Raw genomic sequence first — 24,524 nt, forward strand, 5'->3', positions numbered from 1 at the left:
TCTTATTCATCATGGTCATGGTATTACTAAAAGGAACAGGTGATTTAAAATGGCAACACTCAGCAAAAATCAAAGGGCTTCTAACACACAGCTTAGAATAATTATTTAAAAAAAAAAAAAAAAGACCAGGGGCACCTGACTGTCTGTCAGACCATGTGACTCTTGATCTCCAGGTCTTGAGTTTGAGCCCCACATCAGGTACAGAGATTAAGTAAAAACTATTTAAAAAAATAGTGACTAAAAGGTTCAGAGTTAACTCACAATTATGATACTCTTTAGGAAACAGTAACTGGAAGATGAAGAACAAAACAATCAATATAAGAATAGCTACCTTTCCTTTGGGGGAACAGAGAAAAGAAGCCTAGAATGATGTACAGAATTAGAGTCCCTTCTATTCTGCCAAATATTAGCAGAACTGAAAAGGCTCAGATATTCTTTTGTGGAATTCCCATACTCCCATGACACTGCTGGTCAGTTTGGAATTTCTCATCTCCCTTAGTAAACTGGATGGCACATGTGTGATGGTCTTTTTCCTTCTCCTGTAACAATTGTCAGCTTATAAGGGAATAGGCCTCCCCACCTTATCAACGAAGTTTCATAAAAAAGTAATAAAATTTAAAAAAGCAATCAAGTAAAAATTATTATCTATGAAAACAGGATCCCAGGTAACAAAGATTAGAATATGCTACAGAGACATAGAGTCTCTAAATACAGTCTCCCTCACAAACTTCCTCATATTTGGGTATTCAACCACATTTCACAAAAGACAGGTACCAAAAAGACTTGGGAACTCAGTCAATAGCTAGATGGAAACTAGTGCACTGACTGTCACATTTGCAGCTAACTCTGGGTACAACTGGGTTTTCAAGTTAACATATTTCTTGGAAACATTACCCTTCCCCCACAAAAAACTAAGTATTTCACATTCCCATGAAACTCCCATTAGTTTACTATTTTGAACTAGTTAGATCTTAATACTCCTAGAACTCAAAGCAAATTTAATACTAAGACCAGCCACTGAAAACCAAACAAAACTGGTATCCTAGTAATATTTTAGAAGATCAAGTTGAATGAGAGAATATAGACCTGACATTTCAGAAATACAGTGCTTCATCGCTTCTCGGCCTTTTGGCTAAGATCAAGTGCAGAAATACAGTGCTTCACAGTTACAAGCTTAGACAATAATTAAAACTATGCACAAACAGTCCAAAACAATTCCTTACATGCTTTCTCTTCATCTTCACTATCAGAAAGCACAGGAGCCTTTCGCTTCGCTACTTTCTCCTCCTCCCCAACTTTTTCTTCATCTTCATCACTGTCAATTTTTGGCCTTTTGGGTTCTTCCTCCTCGCTGTCAGAACTCTGGATCCTTTTTCTGTCTACATGGCTATCTGAATGAAAGGAGTCATTCTGCATTTCTGTATCCTCTCTCTTATTCTCCCCATCACTATCATCATCTGATTCTGGCTTTTGTTTGTGTCTGGAGGCATCCTCAGTTTCAGAATCACTGGCAGGTCCCTTCTGAGGCTCCTCACTCTCAGAGTCACTGACTCGGGGCTTGGGAAGCTCATTTTCTGAATCACTGGCCTGGTTCCTTGGGGGGTCCTCACTTTCCGAATCACTAATCCGAGGTTTGGGAAGCTCCTCATTTTCTGAGTCACTGGCTTGATGCCTTGGTGGGTCCTCACTTTCTGAGTCACTGATACGGGGTTTGGGAAGCTCCTCATTTTCTGAGTCACTGGCTTGGTGCCTTGGTGGGTCCTCACTTTCTGAGTCACTGATACGGGGTTTGGGAAGCTCCTCATTTTCTGAGTCACTGGCCTGAATCCTATGAGGCTCCTCACTTTCAGAGTCACTGACCCGAGGCTTAGGAAGCTCCTCACTTTCCGAATCACTAATTCGAGGTTTGGGAAGCTCCTCGTTTTCAGAATCACTGGCTTGGTGCTGTGGAGGTTCCTCACTTTCAGAGTCAGTGATTTGAGGTTTTAAAGCATCCTCTGTTTCAGAGTCACTGGCAGGACTTTTGGGGAGCTCTTCCATTTCTGAATCACTGGCAGGATGCTTCCTAACACCTTCATTTTCTGAGTCACTTGCATGCCCGTTAAGAAGTTCCTCATTTTCAGAGTCACTGACAGGTAACTTCCCGGTCTCCTCACTCTCAGAGTCGCTCCCATGCTGATTAGTGTCCTCATTTTCAGAATCACTTGCAGGAGGCTCTGCGTGTTCTTCAGATTCAGAGTCACTGTCCTTTTGCCTTTGAAGCTCCTCACTCTCAGAGTCACTGGCATTAAGATTTGAGGGGTCATCATTCTCAGAATCTGTCACATGGTGTCTTTTGTTGAGGCCATCCTCTCGATCACTAGGTTCATTCTGAAAAATTAAGGGTGAAAAATTAGGAGAGTGCAAAAATATGTTTGGTAGTGAAATGCTGACATTTTTCAACAATTTTTTAAAACAAAGGAATATGCACACTTCAATATAAAATTGTTGTTCTATACTTATATGGAAACACCCCACCTTAAAGATCATACACCTGTAAAATGGCTAACATGTTTGGATTCCAAAATGGGAAAAGATAACCAAACTTGACCAAAACAAATCTGTAAAGTATACCCCCAGATAATTATATAGGAGATTTACAACTTGAAGAGCTAGACTTTAAAAATACAAACAAAAAAACAAAACTCTGATGTTCTCACATAATTTTAGCTCCTAAATATAGTTTTCAAATATAAGCAAACAGGTACCCAAGTTCTTTTTAAAAGAAACATTCTTGGGTTTTATAAAATTAAAATTATTTTAAGGAAAAGAACTATGAAACTATAAGACCAAATGATATACAGGACACATTCTCCTAGGCAAATCTAAACAAACAAGGAGAGGGATAGCTCACACATACTAAGTACCTATTATGAGCCTAATGTCTTGTCAGACTCTCTCCTGTTAGTTCATTTACTCCTCATAACAGTACTTTACATGGTAACAAAATTGAGGCTTGGAGCAGTCTCAGTCATACATCTAATAACACTGAGACAAGAGTTTAAGTTTTAGAGAAACTACAGTTGACCCTTCAACAACTTGGCAGAGGATCTCTAGAACTGACCACCTCCCCCCACACACACAGAGTTGAAAGTCATGTATAACTACTAACTTCCAAAAACTTAATTAGCCTCCTGTTGACTGGAAGCCTTACCAGTAACATAAAATGTCAATTAACACATTTTTTTATGTTATACTATATTCTTATACACAATATTCTTAAAAGTATACTTTACTATACTATATTCTTACAATATAGTAAGATACTCTTACAATATATACACTATACTATATTCTTACAATACTATATTCTAACAATAAAGTAAGCTAGAAAAAAGTGTTTTAAGAAAGTCATTAAGAAGAGAAAATACATTTATAGTACTGTATTTATTGAAAAAAAATCCAAATATAACTAGGCCTGCACAATTCAAAACCATACTGTTCAAGGGCCGACTATAAATGAAAGTGAGGAATAATAATTAACTCAACAAACTATGTGCAAGTGCTGGGAGTCAAGGCTGAACATGTTTCAATGCCTGATCCTAAGAAGATGCTTTCTAGTAAGCCAGCCAAACATTTCCTAACAACATAAACTAATATGCACTGTCATGAAAGCATGCATGTTATTTTGAAAGCCTACAGGAAGTGATCTATATGAGACAGAGCTATAAAAGGTGCGCAGACAACAGGTATTTGTAACTAGTCTGTGCTAACAGAGTCAGAAAAAAAATTAACAAGATTATTGAGGAGGGAAGGTGGGATATACAAACACCAGCAGGGGAACTGAAGCAGGAGGCAAAAGGGAAAATTAAAATAATTGTCTTTTGAAATGCTTTCCACGACATAGCCATAATGTAATTCTAAGAGGATGTTCGTGTGTGGCTCAATTTATTTTCACTGCAAAGAACAGAAACCATCTCTGGCTATCTTCAGAAAAAAGAACAATATTCCCCAAATCAAAGTGGAATGAATGACTAAAGACTCAGAAAAGGTAGGAACCAAGTCAGCTCAGAGAGCTTAGAAAAGGGAACTCAAGGATCTTTCTACTAGAGCAATATCAATACCATGATTCACTCTAAACATGCTAAACTTCTGTGTCTAGGATCAAACATTTTAAACTCCCAGGACAGATGATCTAGTTGGCCACAGCAGTATCAGGTGTCATGACTCAGTATTCACTGGGTTATACATCCAGAGCATGGAAAAGCAGTGGGACCCACTGCCACAGAGGAAGAGAATCATGAACTAGACAGCCATTCCAAATCTTATCTGCTAGACTCTACCCTGGATTTCTAGACACATCGTGTATACATTCTAAAACAAGCAACCATGGGGCATCTGAGTAGCTTAGTAGGTTAAGCAGCTGCCTTCGGCTCAGGTCATGATCCCAGAGTCCTAGGATCAAGTCCCTTGTCAGGCTCCCTGCTCAGCAGGGAGTCCGCTTCTGCCTCTCCCTTTGGCTCTCTTCTCTCCCCCCACCCCGGCTCCTGCTCTCAAGCTCTCTCTCAAATAAATAAATAAATCTTTAAAAATAAATAAATAAGTAAAACAAGCAACCATGACAAAGACATCACATATGGTCAGGACTGTGAAACTTAGGAATTCTCATCAATTTTTGAGTTTCATTAAAATTGTGTATCTATTCATTATGTATAATATGGTGAAAACAAAACGGTAAGAAATCACTGTAGTAAGAAAGTGTTAGTCAAGAGACTCAAGTTGGAGAATGCACTTAGGTAGTGACATCACAGAATTTAGGAAAGGAACATATTAAAAATCATACAGTCATGCTTAAAAGTTATCAAAACAACATTCAAAATTTTTAGGCTGGTTTCAACAATTGGTTTAAGTTGCAAACTTAAAAAATCCGAAATGCAGTTTTTAAAAAAGTCAGATATGAGCACAACAAATCAATTATAGAAACTGCCATTTAAATGACATGTTTTTAATAATTTTTAAAAATCCCCTAATTGTTAACTGTCAGAGAAATTGACCACTGAGGTTTCTTAGAATTTTTAAAAATATCTATAATGCCTCATACCTCCCTCTTATAATCATTCACCTTGTAGATACAAATAAAATAAATACTATTACCCATAATGACAGCGATAAAGGGAATACAAGCAGGAGAGTGGGAGAGAGAGAAGCAGACTCCCCGCAAGCAGGACCCTGGGATCATGACCTGAACCGAAGGCAGACACTTAACAACTGAGCCATCCAGGCACCCCTGGGATCTAGTTTTCCAACAAACAGACCAAAATATCCAGGATCCAGTGTATTGCTCTATTCTGTTCACATGCCTGATTATATTCTCTCTTTTATTTATTTTTTATTCATTCATTCATTTATTCATTGATTTCCAGTTTCAGGTCTCTTCTGATTTGTTTAGGGTATATGTCTCTGGGGTTGTTGTTGCCATTTTAGGACTCTGTTCTCTTGCTCATCTAATCTTCTCTGGACAGAATGACAAGACAGAAAAACTCATATATATATATATATATGAGTTCTCAGAAAAGAGAATAATAGGCAGTACTGACTACCAGGGACGTAATCAGTCTAGATAAAAGTAAGATGTTGGAACTAGAGTTCAGAATTACAAAAATACTAGCTGGGCTTGAAAAAGGCACAAAAGACACTAGGGAATCCCTTTCTGGAGAAATAAAAGAACAAAAATCTAATCAAGTCGAAATAAAGGCTATTAATGAGATTTAATAAAAATGGAGGCTCGTGCTGCTAAGATAAATAAGGCAGATGAGACAATTAATGATAAAGACGTCCAAATGATGGAGAATAAAGCAGCTGAGAAAAAGAGAGATAAACTACTGGATCATGAAAAGGACAGAATTCAAGAGATAAGCCATGCCATAAAGCTAAACAATATTAGAATTGGGATCCCAGAAGAGGAAAGAAACAGAGGGGCAGAAGATGTATTGGAACAAATTATAGCAGAGAACTTCCCTAATCTGGTGAAAGAAATAGGCATTCAAGTCCAGGAGGCACAGAGAACCTTCCACCCCCCACCACCAATCAACAAAAATTGGTCAGTACCTTGACATATAATAATAAACTGACATAATAAATTGACATAACAAAAAGTGAAACTTGCAAACCTCAGAGACAAAGAGAAAATCCTGAAAGCAGCTCAGGACAAGAGGTCCATAACCAACAAGGGTAGAAACATTACACTGGCAGCAGACATAGGCCAGAGACCTGGCAGGCTAAAAAGGACTGGCATGATTCAAGGTACTAAATAAGAAAAATATGCAGCCAAGACTACTTTATCCAGCAAAGAAGGATTTCATTCAAAATAGGAGAGATAAAAAGCTTCCAGGTCAAAAAGAAACTAAAGAAATTTGTGATCACTAAGCCAGCCATGCAAGTAATATTAAAAGGGATCCTTTGGGGAGCCTGGGTGGCTCAGTGGGTTAAGCCTCTGCCCTCAGCTCAGGTCATGGTCTCAGGGTCCTGGGATTGAACCCCGCATCAGGTTCTCTGCTCAGCAGGGGGCCTGCTTCCCCTCTCTCTCTGCCTGCCTCTCTGCCTACTTGTGATCTCTATCAAATAAATTAAAAAAAAAAAATCTTTAAAAAGTAAAAAAGGGATCCTTTAAGGGAAGAAAGCGCCCAAAGACAACATAGGCCAGAAAGAAACAGAAACAACATACAGAAACAGTGACTTTATAGGCAGTAATATAATGGCCCTAAATTCATACCTTTCAATAGTTACTCTGAGTGTAAATGGACTAAATTTCCCAATCAAAAGACACAGGGTATCAGATTCGATAAAAAAAAAGTAAGACCCATTTATATGCTATCTGCAAGAGACTCATTTTAGACCCAGATTTAAAGTGAGGGAATGGAAAACAATTTATCATGCCAATGGTCATCAAAAGAAAGCTGGAGTGGCAATCCTTATGTCAGACAAATTAGATTTTAAACCAAAGACTGGAATAAGAGATAAGACTATAGAAAACACACATTAAAATGGCAGACTGCAACTCTTATCAAAAACATTAGATTATGAATGGATTAAACAAGTCAATCAAGAGACAGAAATGAGAGGGGCTCTTGAGTAGCTCAGTCGGTTAAACATCCGACTCCTGATTTCAGCTCAGGTCATGATCTCAGGGTGGTAAGACTGGGCCCTGCTTTGGGCTCTGCACTGTGCCTGAAGCCTGCTCAAGATTCTCTCTCTCCTTCTCCTTCTGCCTGTCCCCACTCAAAAAGAGATAGAAATCAGATTAAAAAAATATATATCCAATGATACGTTGACTACAGGAGACACACTGTGGCTTCAAAGGCAAATTATATATTCTTCTCAACTGCACATGAAACATTCTTCAGGACAGACCATACACTAAGCCGTAAAACAAACCTCAATAAATTTAAAACAACAGCTACTGTACAAAGCATATTCTCAGACCACAATGCAATTAGTTAGAATAGGAAAAATGGTAACAATCTGAATATGAAATTAATAAGAGAATGCCACTTGCTAAGCATCAAAGAGAAAAGCAGGAATAAATTTAAAATACAAATGCAGTATTTGTACACTGAAAATTACAATGCATGGTTGAAAGAAACTGAAGACCTAAATAAATAAACAAATACCCTACATTCATGAATCAGTAGCTTTGCATTCTTAAGATGATGACACTACCCAAACTCATCTATAGATTCACTGCAATCCCTACAAGGACCCCAGCTAACTTCCTTGCAGGAATGGACAAGGTAATTATAAAATATGTATGTAGTTGCAAGGGACCCAGAAGAGGTAAAACAATGTTGGAAAAGAACAAAGCAGCACTCACACTCCTTAATATCAAAACTTACTCAAGGTACTATGGCAATGGTATAAATACAGACACAAACAGGAATCAATTAGAACAGAGGATACAGAAATAAACCATTACATCTATGTCCAACTAATTTCTGACAAGGGGCCAAGACCATTCAATGAGGAAAGAAAAATCTCTTCAACAAATGATGCTGACACAACTAAATATCCACAAACAAAAGAATGGAACTGGATCCTTACCAGTTTTATTACCTCATAGTATATACAAAAATAAACCCAAAATGAGCAAAAAAAATCTAAATATAAGAGTTAAAATGATGAAACTCTTAAAACACAGAAATAAATCTTCATGACCTTGGATTTGGTGAAGAATTCTTAGACATGCCACTAAAAGTACAAACAACAAAAGAAAAAATAGATAAATTGAACTTCATTAAAATTAGAAACTTTTTTGTGTCAAAAAGTCATTAAAGTCAAAAGATAACTCATGTAATAGGAGAAAATATTTGCAAATCAGTCATCTAATAAGGGACTTGTAGCCATACTATTTAAAGCACTCTTAAAAGTCTCTTAGACAAATTGTCCAATTACAAAATGAACAAGGAGGGGCGCCTGGGTGGCTCGGTGGGTTAAGCCGCTGCCTTCGGCTCAGGTCATGAACTCAGAGTCCTGGGATCGAGCCCCGCATCTGGCTCTCTGCTCGGCAGGGAGCCTGCTTCCTCCTCTCTCTCTGCCTGCTTCTCTGCCTGCTTGTGATCTCTGTCAAATAAACAAATAAAATCTTAAAAAAAAAAAAAAGAACAAGGAATCTGAATGGACATTTCTCCCAAGAAGTTACACAAATGGCCAATACCAACATAAGTGTAACAAACATCATTACTCATCAGGGAAATGCAAATCAAAACCGTAACGAGATACTACTGCATATCCACTAAGATGTTTATGATCAGAGTCAAGTAATAACAAAAGTTGGTAAGAATATAGAGAAATCAGAACCTTCATATACTAGTGGGAATGTAAAATGATACGGTCACTGTGGAAAACAGCCTGAGAGTTCCTCAAACATTTAAGAATAATGTTACCGGGACACCTGGGTAGCTCAGTGGATTAAGCCTCTGCCTTCGGATCTGATCATGATCTCAGGGTCCTGGGATCAAGCCTGCTCCCCCCGCCCCCGCCTGCCTCTCTGCCTACCTGTGATCTGTCTGTCGAATAAAGAGAAATCTTTAAAAAAAAAAAAAAAAAAAAAAAGGACAATGTTACCGTATGAGCTAGTAACTCCACTCCTAGGTACATACCCAAGAGAAGTAACACACAAAAACTTCTATGTAAATGTTTATAGAACAATTTCTTACAACAGCCAAAAGGTAAAAACTTAAATGTTCATCAACTGACAAATGGATAAACAAATGTAGTTTATCCATACAATGGAATATTATCCCAAAAAAGAAATAAGTACCGATATATGCTACAACATAAATGGGTATGGTGTAGACATATATCCAAAACATACACGGTTTACAATGAATAAACCTTGAAAACATTAAGTGAAAGAACCAGTCACAAGTGACCACATATTATACAATTCCATTCATATGGAATGTGCAGAAGGATGGGAAGGGAGGAGGGGTGTAAATGGTAAGCAGGTAATAGCTAAAAGGTCTCTTTTTGAAGTGACGAAAATATTCTAAAATTGACAATGGTGACTACTGTGAATATACTAAAGACAACAGAACTGCACATTTTAAATGGGCGAATTGTAGGGCATGCAAATTTATCTCAATAAAGCGGTTTTAAAAAAAAGACAAGTGACGATTTTCAAGATCAGATGATGGAGAAAAATCCATAATGAACAAAATATCAAGATTTTAAAAATATGGTATTATTTTTCATTTTGTCTCAGGCTCCAATATGGAACAGCAAAGCACTGTTACTTATCTTGACGTTCATTATCTTATATTTTTAAATTAATTTTAATTTTAAAAATATTACCTTGAGTTTTTTCAAAACTTTCCTTCGAGCTCTAAACAAATAAACATAGAGTGAATACCGTAAGTGAAATGAATTTTTTCAAAAACCAGCCTAAAATCTAAAATGCAAAAGGGAAAAACCTTTTTGTACTATTGGAGAACCATGTTTTGAGTTCCATCTTGTGGCAGGCAAAATAATAGCTCTCCAAAAGATGTCTACATCCCAATCCCCAAATTTGTGCTTATTAACTTTACATGCAAAAGGGGATGTACAGATGTAATTAAGGAACCTGAGATAAGGAGATTTTCCTGGATTATATCTGAGTAGGCCCAATATAACTACAAAGGTCCTTAGAAAAGGGAGGCAGGAGGGTCAGAGAGAGATGTAGATGTGACCGCAGAGGTCAGAGAGATTTGAAGGTGTTACAGTGCAGACACTGATGATGAAGGAACCACAAGCCAACGAATGCAACTGATCTACAGAGCTGGAGAAGGCAAAGAAATGGATTCTCCCTTAGAGAAGAAACATGGCCCTGGTAATACCTTGAGTTTAGCCCATTAACCCCTTGAGACCCATTTTAGCCTTCTGGTCTCCAGAATTATAAATCTCTTTTAAGCCACCAGATCCGTGTCAAACTGTTATGGCAGCAATAGGAAACTAATACATATTTTTTTAGGTTTGGGCCTGTCATCTCCACTGTTCAGTTTAATACAATGGTACTCTTCTAACATCCCACTGTCTTCTAGAAAATATTTTTCATATGAAAATGATCCAAAAGAAGCCACTTCCAAAGAAGCCACTTTAAAGAGCCAAAGGAGCATAAATGCAGAACTCAACAATTAATAAGGGTAAAATTGGCACTCTCAAACTATAACCTAGTAGTTTAAAAAATTGGGATAATCCTCCTGAAAGGGATCATCTATGGAAAGAACAAAAATACGTTCACAGCAGACTTCATTTTTAATACCTATACACTCTAAAGGTCAAAAGTCAGGAAAGTGTTGAACAATTAATGGTGCATCCATTTTAAAAAATATCATATTAAGCCTTAAAAATTATGCTTAGTGAGAATCCTTAATGACACAGGGAAATTCTTAGGTACAATCTTAAGTGAACAGATAAAAAATATTATATATAAATACAAAATATACACAGTAAAATCTCAAGTAACTTAAAATGTACACACATTACATATATGAGAAAATAAAAATGCAGGACAAATAATATAAAAAGTTAACAGTCATTTCTGTGATAACAGTATGCTGATTCTAATTTTCTTCTTTAAGTTTTTAATAGTTTCCAAATTTTCAGCATGCACATTTATTTATTTAGAATCCACCTCATTACAAAAAAGTAGTTGAAGATGCCTAAAGGTAAGCCTACATTACATTTACAATTGAATAATGAAGCCCTGAGTCAATCATCTTATCCTACTTTCCAAAGTAGAAATTTTAATAAAGCCCTACACACTAATAAACTGTAATAAGGTTTACACTATGAGATAATTTCTATCTATTGGTTATTATTAGGATTTAGTCTGAATACTTAAGAGCATACCAAAAACTGAGTGGCATCAAAATAACTAAAGGATAAGCCTTTCTCCCAGTTCATTTAGCCTCCAATCTCATGTGCCCTCTACTTAAACTCCCCTCTTGCCACACTCCTTGGTGTTTCTTGAACAAACTAAGCACAAGAACACCTTAGGGTCTTTGCCTGGAATTGTGTGTGTTCCTTTACCTCCCTTCACGTCTTGATCAAAAAAGTCACTTTCTTAATAAAGTCTATGTGTACCTCCCTATTTAAAGAGCCTGCCCTCTACTCTGTCACCCTCCATTCTTTCTAACTTTCTTCTTTCTGCACAGCAATTATCTCCTAACAAACTACACAATTTTTAAAAAATACTGTTTAATGTCTTTCTCCCCTTTATGAAAAATAAATCCAAGAAGAGAAGCATTTTGGTGATGGTGAGACCTCATTTAGTCCTGGATACTTCAAAAGAACCTGACACATAGTGGATGCTCAATAAATATTTGCTTGATGTCTAAGTACACTCATGACATATCTAAGGACAAAATCAATAACACAATCTCTAATAACTGTATCTACTACTTAAAATCGGACAATTTTCTGTTCCTGTGTAATCAAACAAAATATATGGCTCATGAATTTCTTAAAAGAAAATCTCATCATCTTTATCATTCCTATGGGTTTCAGTTTGTTTAACAAAAACGTATACCTGAATTATTTTAAAATGTCCCATTTTTATTTTGTTAACACTGCGTAGTACAGACTGTGTAACCAGGGAAGCAAATTAAATATTTTTTTAAATGTTTATTAGGCCAAATATGTTGAAATGCTGTACACAAGATCCAACACTACTCTGTATTATTAATTAAAAACAGCTTTTAAAATTCTGTTTGCTGTCATTACATACATTATATACACTGGACAGTTCATGCTGAGAAAGTCAAATCCTTTAAGAATTCTGATAGGTGATAAATCCCATAACTTTCTATCCTAATTGATATTTCTTCAGCTTGCAAATGCTCATTGCCTCTTTCAGACATTATTTTGGGAATGGGGAGGTCTACTCAAATACCAAAAGGCCTGGCCCATTTTGTGAATCAATATGAACATATGAGAACTGTCTACTATCTGAAGAAGGCCCCAACCTGAAATTCTTTCCCTGTGATTTCCTAAGAAACCAGGCTATCCCTGTTTATTTTTTAAAGCAGTTCTCTATTAATTTAAAATCCTTTACTCCCAGGGTTTGAAGCCTATACCATGTGACAGGATCTCTATAACTCCTAAATAAAAACATGTCTCACAGAATGCAAGGGAAAAGCCTCCCCAAAGATGTTGTTTAGCCAATACCTCTGAATGACGTTCTACACTTCCAGTGTCTGATCCAGAGTGTTGCTCATTTACATCATCCTCAACGTCTGACCCTGAATCCCGTTCATCCTGTACTGGGGTAGCGCCACCATCATCTGCTTAAAAATAAAACAAAAACCCACTTAAGGTGTAAGATGGATGACATCTACAACTGAAATGAACACAATGAATCAAGAATAATGTAAGAGCAAAGGTTACCACTGACGAAGCATGACTAATGATGCTAATGTGAATAAGACAACACCATAACACTTATATATAAATACCAACAATCAGAACACATATTATGACATATGTGGCAGCAAAAAATACGTCATAAAAGAAATGTGAAGCTTAAGAAACATCACGAAGGACCAAATCAACAACCTCTAAATAATAGTGTGCTCTTTAACTACTTCAACCTTATGTTAAAACCGGAGTCTATTCTCTCCACAGAATTTACTTACCACCTTCTAATGTACTACATGACTTACCAAGTTATTTGTTTAATATGGGTCTTTCCTCACTTGAATGAAAGGGCCAAAAGTGCAAGGATTTTGGTTAACTGCTGATTCCCTGAAGCCCAGAACAGTGCCTGGTTCAGCACAGTAAATATTTGTTTATGAATGCAGAGCACAAGAACTCCAGTACAGAAATGGTATAAATTCTTAAAGAATACACTGCACTGTTACAAAATGGTAAAATTGAATTGCTACCTACCTTTAACCGAAACTTTAAAAATATAAAAATTGTACTGTGAGAGGGATTTAGGGCTGTTGGAGGATATGGGAAGACTGGTTAGAAGTTTAATAAAAATAAACTAAATTTTAAAAATGAAGCAGTCAACTACAGGAAAACCAAAAAGTTTAAGAATGAAATCATACTAAGGAGCTACTCTACTCAGCTGAGAAGTAAAGAATATTTATACAGTCAAATTACAAGTAATTTTGAAATGTAACAAATTATTATGCTGCAACAGTAAGAGTATGGGGGGAAAAGGGCACATAAGAGGCTAAAATCCTCCTAACACAAAGGGAATCATTACGGAATGCCTAAAAATATGCAACAAGAAAGAGCATAAATTAATATGAAAGTAAATATCAAAAAACCGCAAAAAGAATGAAAAGTCAGGGAACTGTTATTTTTTCAGGTCTTCCGGCACTTAACCCATAGACATGTATTACATACAATTATTTATCTGAAAAATAATTTAATAATTTAGAAAGAACTGAAAACTATGTTGAAAATATCAAGCAAACATTCTAGGCGAAACAGCAGGGCATGCCTGGAAACGCGTACTGTAGTTATCACTATTCGCTATCATATAGCGAATCGAAGTGAACTCAAAACAGAAAAGAGATTAACATTCAGACATTTAGGCACTGCTGACAGGTAACACTTCACGGGACTAGGACACAAAATGAAAGGAAACGGTCAAGTTCTTCCCCACTAGGACATGACTTATTCGTCCTTGTATCTCCGGTGCCTAGTACAGTGTTAGGAGGGGGCGCTCAGTGTTTACTGAATAAACAGGGAACAAAGAAGATCAAACTTCAGTCAGGAGAAAGAGGAAAGGTCTCAAGGTGAAGGAAAAGTACACGCCTTACTCTAACATATTTATACAACTCAAACAAGGGTCCTACATTTTACTGGGAAACCACGGTTGCAGGCGAGATTAAACCATCCCCATCTCCGTGTGAAAGGTCTAGGAAATATCCCGCACCCCCTACTGAACCGCTCCCTTGAATTCTCGCAAGACTCGCAACTACAGGAAGAAAAAAAAAAATTCCGTAACAGGAGAGACCTTCCCTAGGACTTTGCACATAGAAGCACTTAATATATGAAGTGGTTTCCCAGTTTCAGCCAAAAACTTGCCAATTCAGAAGACCGCTCTCGGTCTAGAATCCCCTCTCCAAGGTTCTAACTTCCGGGCCGCAGCGGGTCGGCGGGCTCCTCGCGCGCCGCTTCACAGTCCACGGCGGACCAAGTCGGGGGAGGGAACGTCTCCGGGGTCTCCTTCCCCTACCCCGCGAGGGTGAGAGGCCAAGCCCCACTGAATAACTGCTCCGCCCCCCAAGCCCTGTCCCCCAAGTACCTGCCCCACCTGACTGGTCGCCGCTGAAATATTCCGAATCCATGGCAGGCGGGCTCTCGGCGGGGAGTGTCCGCGCCCCGCGCCGCCCCCGTCACCTCCTTCCTGGCGATGTGACCCCCGATGGCGCGGCCCGATGCTCAGGGGCTCCCGCTCGACTAGGGGGTTTCGGGGGTGCGTAGCATCAAACGGCAGCAGCGGCGGGCACAAACACTTCGACCTAAAAGCCCCGGCACAAGAAGCTGTACCGGGTAGGCGGGCAGGCGTATAGATCCGCGCTCTACTTCCCAGAAGCACCTCTGGGGCCAAAATGGCGTCTGCCCACGACCCTCAAAGGAATGCAGTGCGCAGGCGCTGTCTCCTATCATCTGGCCAATCAGAAGATGCAACGGTAATGACGCACAGCGTGGCCGGAAAGAGACTACTGGGTAAATTGAGCGGGAGCTCCAGCTTCAGTTAAATACTTTCCTTTGGGGGAGCCAGTTATGTTACCCATGGAGATGATGACGTTAATTTATTGGTTCTCTGCCCCTGCACCTTGTTTGAGAATCTTCTTGAGTTATGCTTCTGGAAAATGAAGACGGGCTACAACTACATTTTCATTATAGGGGAAATTAAGTATGCTTCCCGTCATGCAGCGAGGCGCTTGATTCCCGCCCTTAGTACGGGACGGAAGTGGTGCACTTCTTTCTGGGACTTGTAGTTCAAAGTTTCAGCGATTGTGGCGCGCTTCTAACTGGTGTGATTTGATTAAAAGAGCTTCCTTTCAAGGCATTTTTCTTCCTTTTTTACCGTCTAAAACTTGAAGCGCCAGGGTGAATAGTGGGTTAAGTGTTATACTGTGTCGCCTCAGGGCTTGAAAGGTGAGTTCAAGCCCCACGTTGGGGCTGTGAGTTCACGCCCCAGCATGGAGCCTGCTTAAAAATAATGATGACTTAACTCCCATCTTAAGAAGCCATACCAAGTACAAGTTTCTACTTCCGAAGGGGCCCCCTGATGAAAAACATTATTAAACTTTACTTGAGCCCCATGCCCTTGATGAAGAGCAATGGTTAAGAAACCTCCTGACCGGGGCACCTGGGTGGCTCAGTGGGTTAAGCCTCTGCCTTCGGCTTTGAGTCATGGTCTCAGGGTCCTGGAATCGAGCCCCGCATCAGGGTCTCTGCTCATCGGGGGACCTGCTTCCCCCTCTCTCTGCCTGCCTCTCTGCCTACTTGTGATCTTTCTCTCTGTCAAATAAATAAATAAAATCTTAAAAAAAAAGAAAAAAAGAAACCTCCTGACCTATCAGGTATCTTTGAAGGGATCTCTGTAAAGAACCACCCTCCCACCTAAATAAAACTCACTCTCGTTCTTTCTTGGCCCTTTTGTTAGCCTGTAACAAGACCAGGCAAAGAAAATCTTTCCCTGCAACTTCCTGTTCTTTGTTTCATGAATTATTGGCTGAGATTAAAAGTCTGTCCTCCACCCTGAGAAGCTAGACACAGATAAACATTTTCTGTTCACCTGACTGAAACTTCTGATTGCAAATCTCCCACTTTTCTCCCTATGAAAGTCTAAGGCAAAAAACAATCCCGGTAGGCACTCTGATCTTCATATCTGGAGTGCTCTCCCTATTCCAATCTAAGTAAAATCCATTTCCTTACTTGTTTGCTTTTGTCTCAGAGTGGAAAATGTTCTTGCCTTTTGATTAGAGTAGGGCCAGTAGAGGTAAACAAAGATACCCCAGCATGTATAGACCTGCATACATTGGGCCTTTTGTTAGCAAAACATAGACTGGATTTCTAGGTATGTCTAGCCCGTTGTAAGACCTAATTTAATGCCCTGGAAAGTTCACCTCCTACCTTGGGCTTGAGAGACGTGGATTCTCTGATACAATCTCTGCTGTAGATTCTCAAAGCGCCCTTAGTCAAGACATATCCCTGCTTTGGTATTCCTTGAACCCTTTCTTAGCCAGTCAGAATATGCTGGCAGAACCCAGTTCTGGGTTCCAGAAATCGACATGGGAAGGGAAGGAGGAGAGAGGGGTGGTTTCTCTCTAGAAATTCTCATTTTCTTGTAAGATAGTTCACTCCTTTTCCCAGTAATAGAAACAGTTTTGAAATCTAAGCCTGACCCTACTATGGGAATATTACAAGAATCCTAAGAACAAGGAATTAACAGTGCCTGAAACCAAAGATATAAAAATAAAGTATTAACTTCCTTTCACTTGAGAAAGGAGACCCTAGGATCTAAGCTTTCTTCCAAAGAGAGTGGGTGAGAGTATACCTGTGTAAGTTAGGCAAGATGAATAGAGGAGAAGTCCATGAAGAGGTTCAGTGGATGGGAACCCAGTGGAAATCCTGCCATAAAGAGGTTGTAATTTCACAGGAGGTACAGGACCAATAGCCGTGAATGTGATTGGGCTAAACAATGCAATTGCAAGAAGATAATCACTGAATTTTAACATAAAGATTCTAACTGTTCCAGTGGTTTAAAGAATGGAGTGAGAGAAGGCAACTGAACATGCAACAATGTGCTGAGATCCTGAAGGCTGTAAAGAAGCATCAGATCTAGTTTTTGTACTCAGGAAGCCAACAATGTATTTAGAAAAACAGGACACACTTTTTGAATTAAACAGAGTCTTAGTTAAAGCAGTATGCTTGTCAATGCAAATACAGGTCCCAGAGAGTTCTCCAGAGCCTTTTCACCAACTGGCTGTCCCTTAGACCTGCAATAGAGAAATGCTAGAGCAGCACTGGTGTGTCTTTCTGAGTCTCAGCTGCCTTACTTTTTGAAAAAGATTTTATTTTTTATTTGAAAGAGAGAGAGCACGAGGTTGGTGGCGGCAGGGAGGTCAGAAGGAGAAGCAGATGCTCCACTGATCAGGGAGCCCAATGCAGGACTCAATCCTGGGACTCCAGGATCATGGTCTGAGACAAAGGCAGTTGCTTTGCCAACCGAGCCACCCAGGCACCCCATTAGCTACCTTGCATTTTAAGGACTGGCATCTCTCCAATCTCCATGCCTCACTCCAGCCCCAGCACAGTTGGTCCACAGTTGCCAGTGGTAGTGGAAAGACGTCCAAAAGGGAAGTTGGTTTTTTTTTTTTTTTACCCGCAAAAGATACTGAGGACAGAGAAGAGATGAAGGGAGGGAGGGCTTGCAGCAGTTCATTTTAACCCTTAACTGATAACCCAAAGACGATTCCCTAAGTGAATACAAGATTTATTCAGCCAGTCTTTTGAGAGACTGTACCTTGCCAAAAATATATCAGGAATGAGAGGTCACAGCATATCAGGAAAAACATGGCACTGGCAGAGCTGCAACCTGAGGCTCAGAGATCTGGGTTCTGGGCCAATCTCTGGGCTTATTGGGCTTGCTGAGCAGGGACGAGCTACCGGCCTCCTATATGAGACTCAGTTTCCATGTATGTCAAATGAGATTGTTGAATCAGAAGATTTGAAGCCTCCTTAGTTTCATTATTCTGTATCAGAGAAGCCCAGGCTCCCAAGTCTGTCCCTCCTTCTTATGCTTGAGCCACTAGGGGGCCCTGCTAGTGAAAAAAACAAATGGAACAAGTATGTCCTAAGGGGGCACCCCTGGCTCTTCCTCACACATACCAGCCTCACAAGTCACTGGGACACATGAAAGATTTGTCCTGACTGGTTGTTTGTAACTCTGAAAACTGAAACTCACTTGAAAGCCATTAATAGTGGATAATCAATCACTGAACCACAGTATCATGGCATAGAACACTAATATAACTGAAGTGAATCTTTAGCTCTCACATGGATATCCAGATTAAGTAGAAAAAAATACTTTACAGAGTACTATAAATGGTATAACTTTATTTATGTGAACAACTAAAACAGCATACAAAACCCAAAATAACAATTCCTTAGTAAATATGGTGAGAAAAGGACTTTCTAACAAAGGTTGAAAAGCCAAAAGCCATAAAAAACTGAAACGTTTGACATTAAAATAAAAACTTAAAAAAACAATGAAATGAAAACTTAAATGTGGGTATGGCAAAACCAATACATTATTAGCCCAACCAAAATATAAGTGATTAGGAAAAGAAAATTTTTTTTCAACTCCTATTAGAGACCAAGGACTAATCTCCCTAGAGAAGACTATAGAAGATATTAATAAGAAGATTAATAACTCGTGCCTGGGTGGCTCAGTTGGTTAAACGGCTGCCTTCAGCTCAGGTCATGATTTCAGGGTCCTGGGACTGAACCCTGTGTAGGGTTCCCTGCTCCTTGGGAAGCCTGCTTCTCCTTCTCCCTCTGTACCCCCCATGCCCCAAATCCTGTCCTTGGCTTGCATCTTCACTCTTTCACTCTCTGTCAAATAAATAAATAAATAAAATCTCAAAAAAAAAGACACATTAAAAGGTATTCACCCTAAAAGAAAATTAAAAAATTAAAATCATATTGAGATATTATTTTCACTGCTCAGATTGCAAAAACCCTTTAACATTCTATAGGTAAGGCCATAGAGAAAGAGGACCTCTCATAAGGTGCTATGGGGTTATACTGGTATAGTTCTCTACAGAATGCAGTTTGGAAATATTTATAAAAATTACAAATGCATATGCTCTTTGGCCCAGCACATGGGCCAATTTCACTTCAGCGAATGTATCTTACAAATATACCTGACCGTGTACAAATTACATATCTGTAAAATTATTCATTGCTGCACTGCTTGCAAAATATTGGAAAAAAACAAAATATCCAAACAGGAAGAATCACAAAATTATGATACATTTGTACAATGGAATGTTACATAGGATACATTTGTACAATGGAATGTTACGTAGCTACAACAAAAAAATGAGGAAACTCTCTTATGTACTGATACAAAAAGATATCTAAGCTGGATTCAGTAAAAAAAATGCAAAATGCAGAACAGTGTTAGAGTATCCCATGTTTTATGACAAGGAGAGGATAACATTCATTTGTTGTTGCTTGTAACTATATTTTTAAAATTTGAAAAGTAGTATAAAAAACATATTTGTTGTCTGTTGGGGGAGGGAGGGAGAGGATGAGAACAAGCCATTAGGTTTTTCCATAACACATAGTCCTTGCTCTTGATCCACATGATAACATCGATCTGATTCTATTTAATATTATCATGTTATATCAAATGATACAGCCCACTAATAGGTAGCCCACAATTTGAAAACTGGAAGTGCCAGTCTTCGCTTGCCCATGGTGTGGAAGCCACCTACGTCAATTTGCTATAATCGGGCTTCATCTCCACCCAATGATCCAAGCAAAGATGTTTTTGTGGACTCACTCTGGTCTCACCGTGTATAGAAACCATAGATGTGTGGCCTGCCCTGAGCAAAGTCCCACTTCAATATGTAATTATGTGTGTGTGGTTGAATAATTATTCAATTCTCAATTATTCTCAATAATTATTCCAATTCTTACAAAAGAATTCTTAGTTTGGTTTGGTTTTGGTTTGGGATCTGGGGTTTTTTGTGGTGAGCGCCACAGCAAAAATGTGTAAGCAGAGACTGCCTGTGTGTCAGAAAAGAATTCTGCTTTGGAACCATGGTTGCACCGAGTTTTTTTAAACTTTCACAGATTTTTTAAAACTATTTTTTAAAAAGTATGACAAAATACATATAACATAAAACTTACCTTTCTAAAAATAAAAGCAAAACTTGCCTTTCTAGTCATTTTTAAGTGCATGATTCATTGGTAATAATTACATTCAGAATCTTATCCAACCATCACCCCTATCTAATTCCAAATTTTTCATCACCTGAAACAGAAAGTCTGTATCCGTTAAGCAATAATTCCCCATTTCCCTTCTCCCACAGGCCCTGGTAGCTTCTAAACTTTCTTCTCAGTGAATCTGGTTATTCTAGATATTCCATATACATGGAATCATATTATATTTTTCTTTTTGTAACTGATTTATTTCACCTAGCATATTTTCAGGGTTTTTCAGCTTTGTAGCATGTGTTAGGACTTTATTTCTTTTTACAGCTAAATAATATTCTGTTGTATGTCTATACCACATTTTAAAAATCCATTCTTCTGTTGACAGACACTTGAAAAGTTTCCACCATTTGGCTACTGTGAATAATACTGCTATGGATAGCAAAGTTGCAGGAGATAAAATCAACACACAAATATTAATTTTATTTATGTAAACTAGTAATGAACAATCTGAAAAGAAAATTAAGACAACAATCTCATTTATAATAGCATCAAAATTAATAAATGAATATAATACTACAGTAAATTAAGTACTTAAGAACAAATTTAACCAAAGAAGTGCAAGACTTGTACACTGAAAACTATAAAATGTTGCAAAAAAAAACCTATAAAATGTTGCTAAAAGCAATTAAAGAAGATACAAATAAATGAAAAGATATCTCATGTTCATGGATCAGAAGACTTAATATTGTTAAGATGGGTAATAAAACCCAAGATGATCTTCAGACTCAATGCAATTCTATCAGAATCACAATGGCATTTTTATTTTGCAGTAATACCCATCCAAAAATTCATATGGCATTTCAAGGATTTCCTGAAGAGTTAAAGTAATCTTGAATAGGAGCAAAGATGGAGGACTCACACTTCTTAATTTCAAATTTTACTGCAAAACTACATTAATCAAAACAATGCAGCATCGGCATAAGGATAGACACAGAGACCAATAGAACAGACTTGAGAGTCCAGAAATAAAAGTTCACATCTATGGTCAATAGATTTTTTGACAAGTGTACCAAGACCATTCAATGGGAAAAGAACAGTCTCTTTAATAAATGGTGCTGGGGAAACTGGATATCCACATACAAAAAAAAAAAAAAAAAAAAAGAAGAAGAAGAAGCTGGTTCCTTATCTTACATTACCAAAAACGAATTTAAAAAGGATTAGAGGCCTAAATGTCAGATATAAAGCCATAAAACTTTCAAAAGAAAACATAGAAACAACTCTACATGATCTTGTATTTAGCAATGGTTTCTTGAATATGACACCAAAAATATAGATAACAAAAGAAAAAATAGATAAAGTGGACTTCCTCCAAACTAAAACATTTTGTGATCAAAGGATCACTATGAAGAGTGAAAAGAGGGGCTTCAGGGTAGCTCAGTTGCTTAAGCATCCATTTCTTGATTTCAACTCAGGTCATGATCTTATGGTCCTGAGATGGAGACCCCCATGTCAAGCCCAGCATGGCTCTGCACTTAGTGGAGAGTCTGTTTCTCTCCTCCCTTTGCTCAACATCCTGCTCATGCTCTCTCTCCCTAAAATAAATCTTTTCAAAAAATGTGAAAAGACAACCCACAGAATGGAAGATATTTTTTGCAAATCACATATCTGATAAGGGCTTCTTGAATACATGAAGGACTTTTACAACTCAGTAGTAACAAGAGGGCAAACAACCCAAATTTAAACATGGGCAAAAGACATGAATAGACATTTTATCAAAGAAGATCTACAAGTGGCTACTAAGCATACAAAAAGATGCTCACCATCATCAGTCATTTTTAAAAAGTTCAAATCAAAACCACAATGGGATACCACTTCATACCAACTAGAATGCCCATAATCAAAATAATGGAAACTAACAAGTGTCGAGGACCCAGTAAAACTGAAATCATACAGTTGCTGGTGGGTATGTAAAATTGTGCACACACTGTGAAAAAGTTTGGCAGTTCCTCAAAAAGTTAAACATAGGATTACCATATGACCCAACAATTCCACTCTCTGATATACATCCCAAAGAACTGAAAATAGGGGCTCAATGGAGTCTTTGGTGTTTTTTTTGTTTGTTTGTTTTTGTTTTTAAAGATTTTATTTATTTATGTGACAGAGAGAAATTACAAGTAAGCAGAGAGGTAGGCAGAGAGAGGAGGAAGCAGGCTCCCTGCTGAGCAGAGAGCTCGATGCGGGACTCGATCCCAGGACCCTGAGATCATGACCTGAGCCAAAGGCAGCGGCTTAACCCACTGAGCCACCCAGGCTCCCTGGAGTCTTTGCTTTTTAAAACACCTTTAATTTTGAAAAAATTTTAGAATTATAGAAAATTTGCAAATGATCTTATGGTCCAATTTCATATATCCCTCACCCAGTGTCCCTGATATTAACATCTTATATTGCCAGTTGTCATCACATTTGTCAAAATAAAAAAATAAAAAAAAAAAAAAAAAAAAAACACTGGTACATACTATTAACAAAACTGTGGACTTTATTTAGATTTCAACTGTCTTTCTACAAATGCCCCTTCTTTGTCCCAGGACCCCATCTTGGATGCCACACTACATTTAACTGTCATGTCTATACTGGAAGTCCATGATCAATGTGGCCACAGGTGGTTTCTCCTAAGGAGTGTTTCTCCCTAGCTTGTAGATGGCCACCTTCTCTCCTCCCTCTTCACATGGTCTTTCCTTTGTGCAGATCTGTGACCTCACTGTTGTATGCAAGTTTTTGCGTCCGAGAGACCACCAAGGAGCCCAACACCAATGCAAACCCATGAGGGTTTATTTGAGAAGCTTAAGCTTGGGCCCAAGTATACCAGACACAGCAGAGTAGGGACTTGGACCCCGAGCTTAGTTAAGGCAGGGGAATTTATGGGTTCCTGTTACTAAAGCAGGGTGGGGATTCCTGTTACTAAAGCAGGGTGGGGGTTCTTAGAACTAAAGTAAAGTAAGGGAAAGTTCAGCCCTTGGGCACAGGGGTCTGAGATGGCTGCCGGAGCTAAGATGGCTGTACTTCTGCTAAGGCTAAACCTGAGGTGGGATGGCCTTAATTTTTCTCAGCCTCCACACTCACCTTTTCTTTCTTTTTTATTCTTTAAAGATTTTATTTATGTGACAGGGAGAGAAAGAGACAGCGAGAGAAGGAACACAAGTAGAGAGAGTGGGAGAGGGAGAAGCAGGTTTCTCACTAAGCAGGGAGCCGGATGCAGGGCTTGAAACCATGACCCTGGGATCATGAGCTGAGCGGAATGCAGAAGCTCAAAGTACTAAGCCACCTAGGCGCCTGGACCTGACCTTTTCTGATAAGGACATTGGTCAGATTGGATTAGGAACCACCCAAATTACCCCTTAATTACCTCTTTAAAGGTCATATCTCCAAATATAGTGCATAGGTACTGGGAGGATGGAACTTCAACATATGAAATTTGATGCACCTTTCAGCCCATGACACTTAGGGTTAATTAGGGTTGTATCTTCTAGGTATCTTTAATGTTAAGTTACTATTTCTCTCTTTTTCCTTTTTCAAGTCACTAAGTCCAGCCGGCAGGGGAGATGTGTGGAATTCTTTTATCAAAAACAAACAAGCAAACAGAAGATACCCTGTCCCTCCATCTGTCCTGTGTCTGTGGCATGGGGGTTGTGTGAGTCCCCCATATCCTAAAACCCAGAATGATTTGCTGCAGAGTAGGGCCTCAGTAAACACCCACTAAGCAAGTGACTGAGTGACTGTATCAGGGAGATAGCTGCATAACAGACCACGTCGAGACCCTGGCCTTCCTTTTGACCCCAAATTCTGTTTGAAGATAGTTGATATTCTTGGGCCTAGGTTTAACAGGAAATAAAAAGCTGGAAAAATAATTTTTTAAAGATTTTATTTATTTATTTGAGATAGAGCATGAGTGGGGAGAGGGAAGGAGGGAAAGGGAGAAGCAAACTCCTCATTGAGCATGGAGCCCTATGTCGGGCTCAAGCCCAGGACTGCAAGGTCATGACCTGAGCCAAAGTCAGACATTTAACCAACAGAACCACCCAGGGTCTCCTGGA

At 38.6% G+C, this 24,524-nt stretch overlaps 1 protein-coding gene across 11 annotated transcripts in view; it reads right to left on the minus strand.

Moving 5' to 3' along the window:
- IWS1 (interacts with SUPT6H, CTD assembly factor 1) overlaps positions 1-15,538 on the minus strand; it is a 36,038-nt gene extending 20,500 nt beyond the window's left edge. For 4 of the 11 annotated variants that reach the window (XM_082690326.1, XM_082690318.1, XM_082690324.1 and 1 more), the window contains exons 1-3: positions 14,786-15,538; positions 12,682-12,797; positions 1,224-2,370 (exon numbers count right to left, since the gene is read on the minus strand). In XM_082690326.1, coding sequence (XP_082546452.1) covers positions 1,224-2,370; positions 12,682-12,797; positions 14,786-14,819 — 1,297 coding nt within the window. In that variant the 5' untranslated portion in view covers positions 14,820-15,538. Of the gene's footprint in view, positions 1-1,223; positions 2,371-12,681; positions 12,801-14,776 lie in introns of all 11 variants that reach the window. The other 7 variants (XM_082690320.1, XM_082690316.1, XM_082690321.1 and 4 more) reach the window with 3 other exon arrangements.
- Positions 15,539-24,524: the final 8,986 nt, after the last annotated feature.

This window comes from Mustela nivalis, assembly GCF_964662115.1.
Source record: "Mustela nivalis genome assembly, chromosome: 11".
Classification (NCBI taxonomy): domain Eukaryota; kingdom Metazoa; phylum Chordata; class Mammalia; order Carnivora; family Mustelidae; genus Mustela; species Mustela nivalis.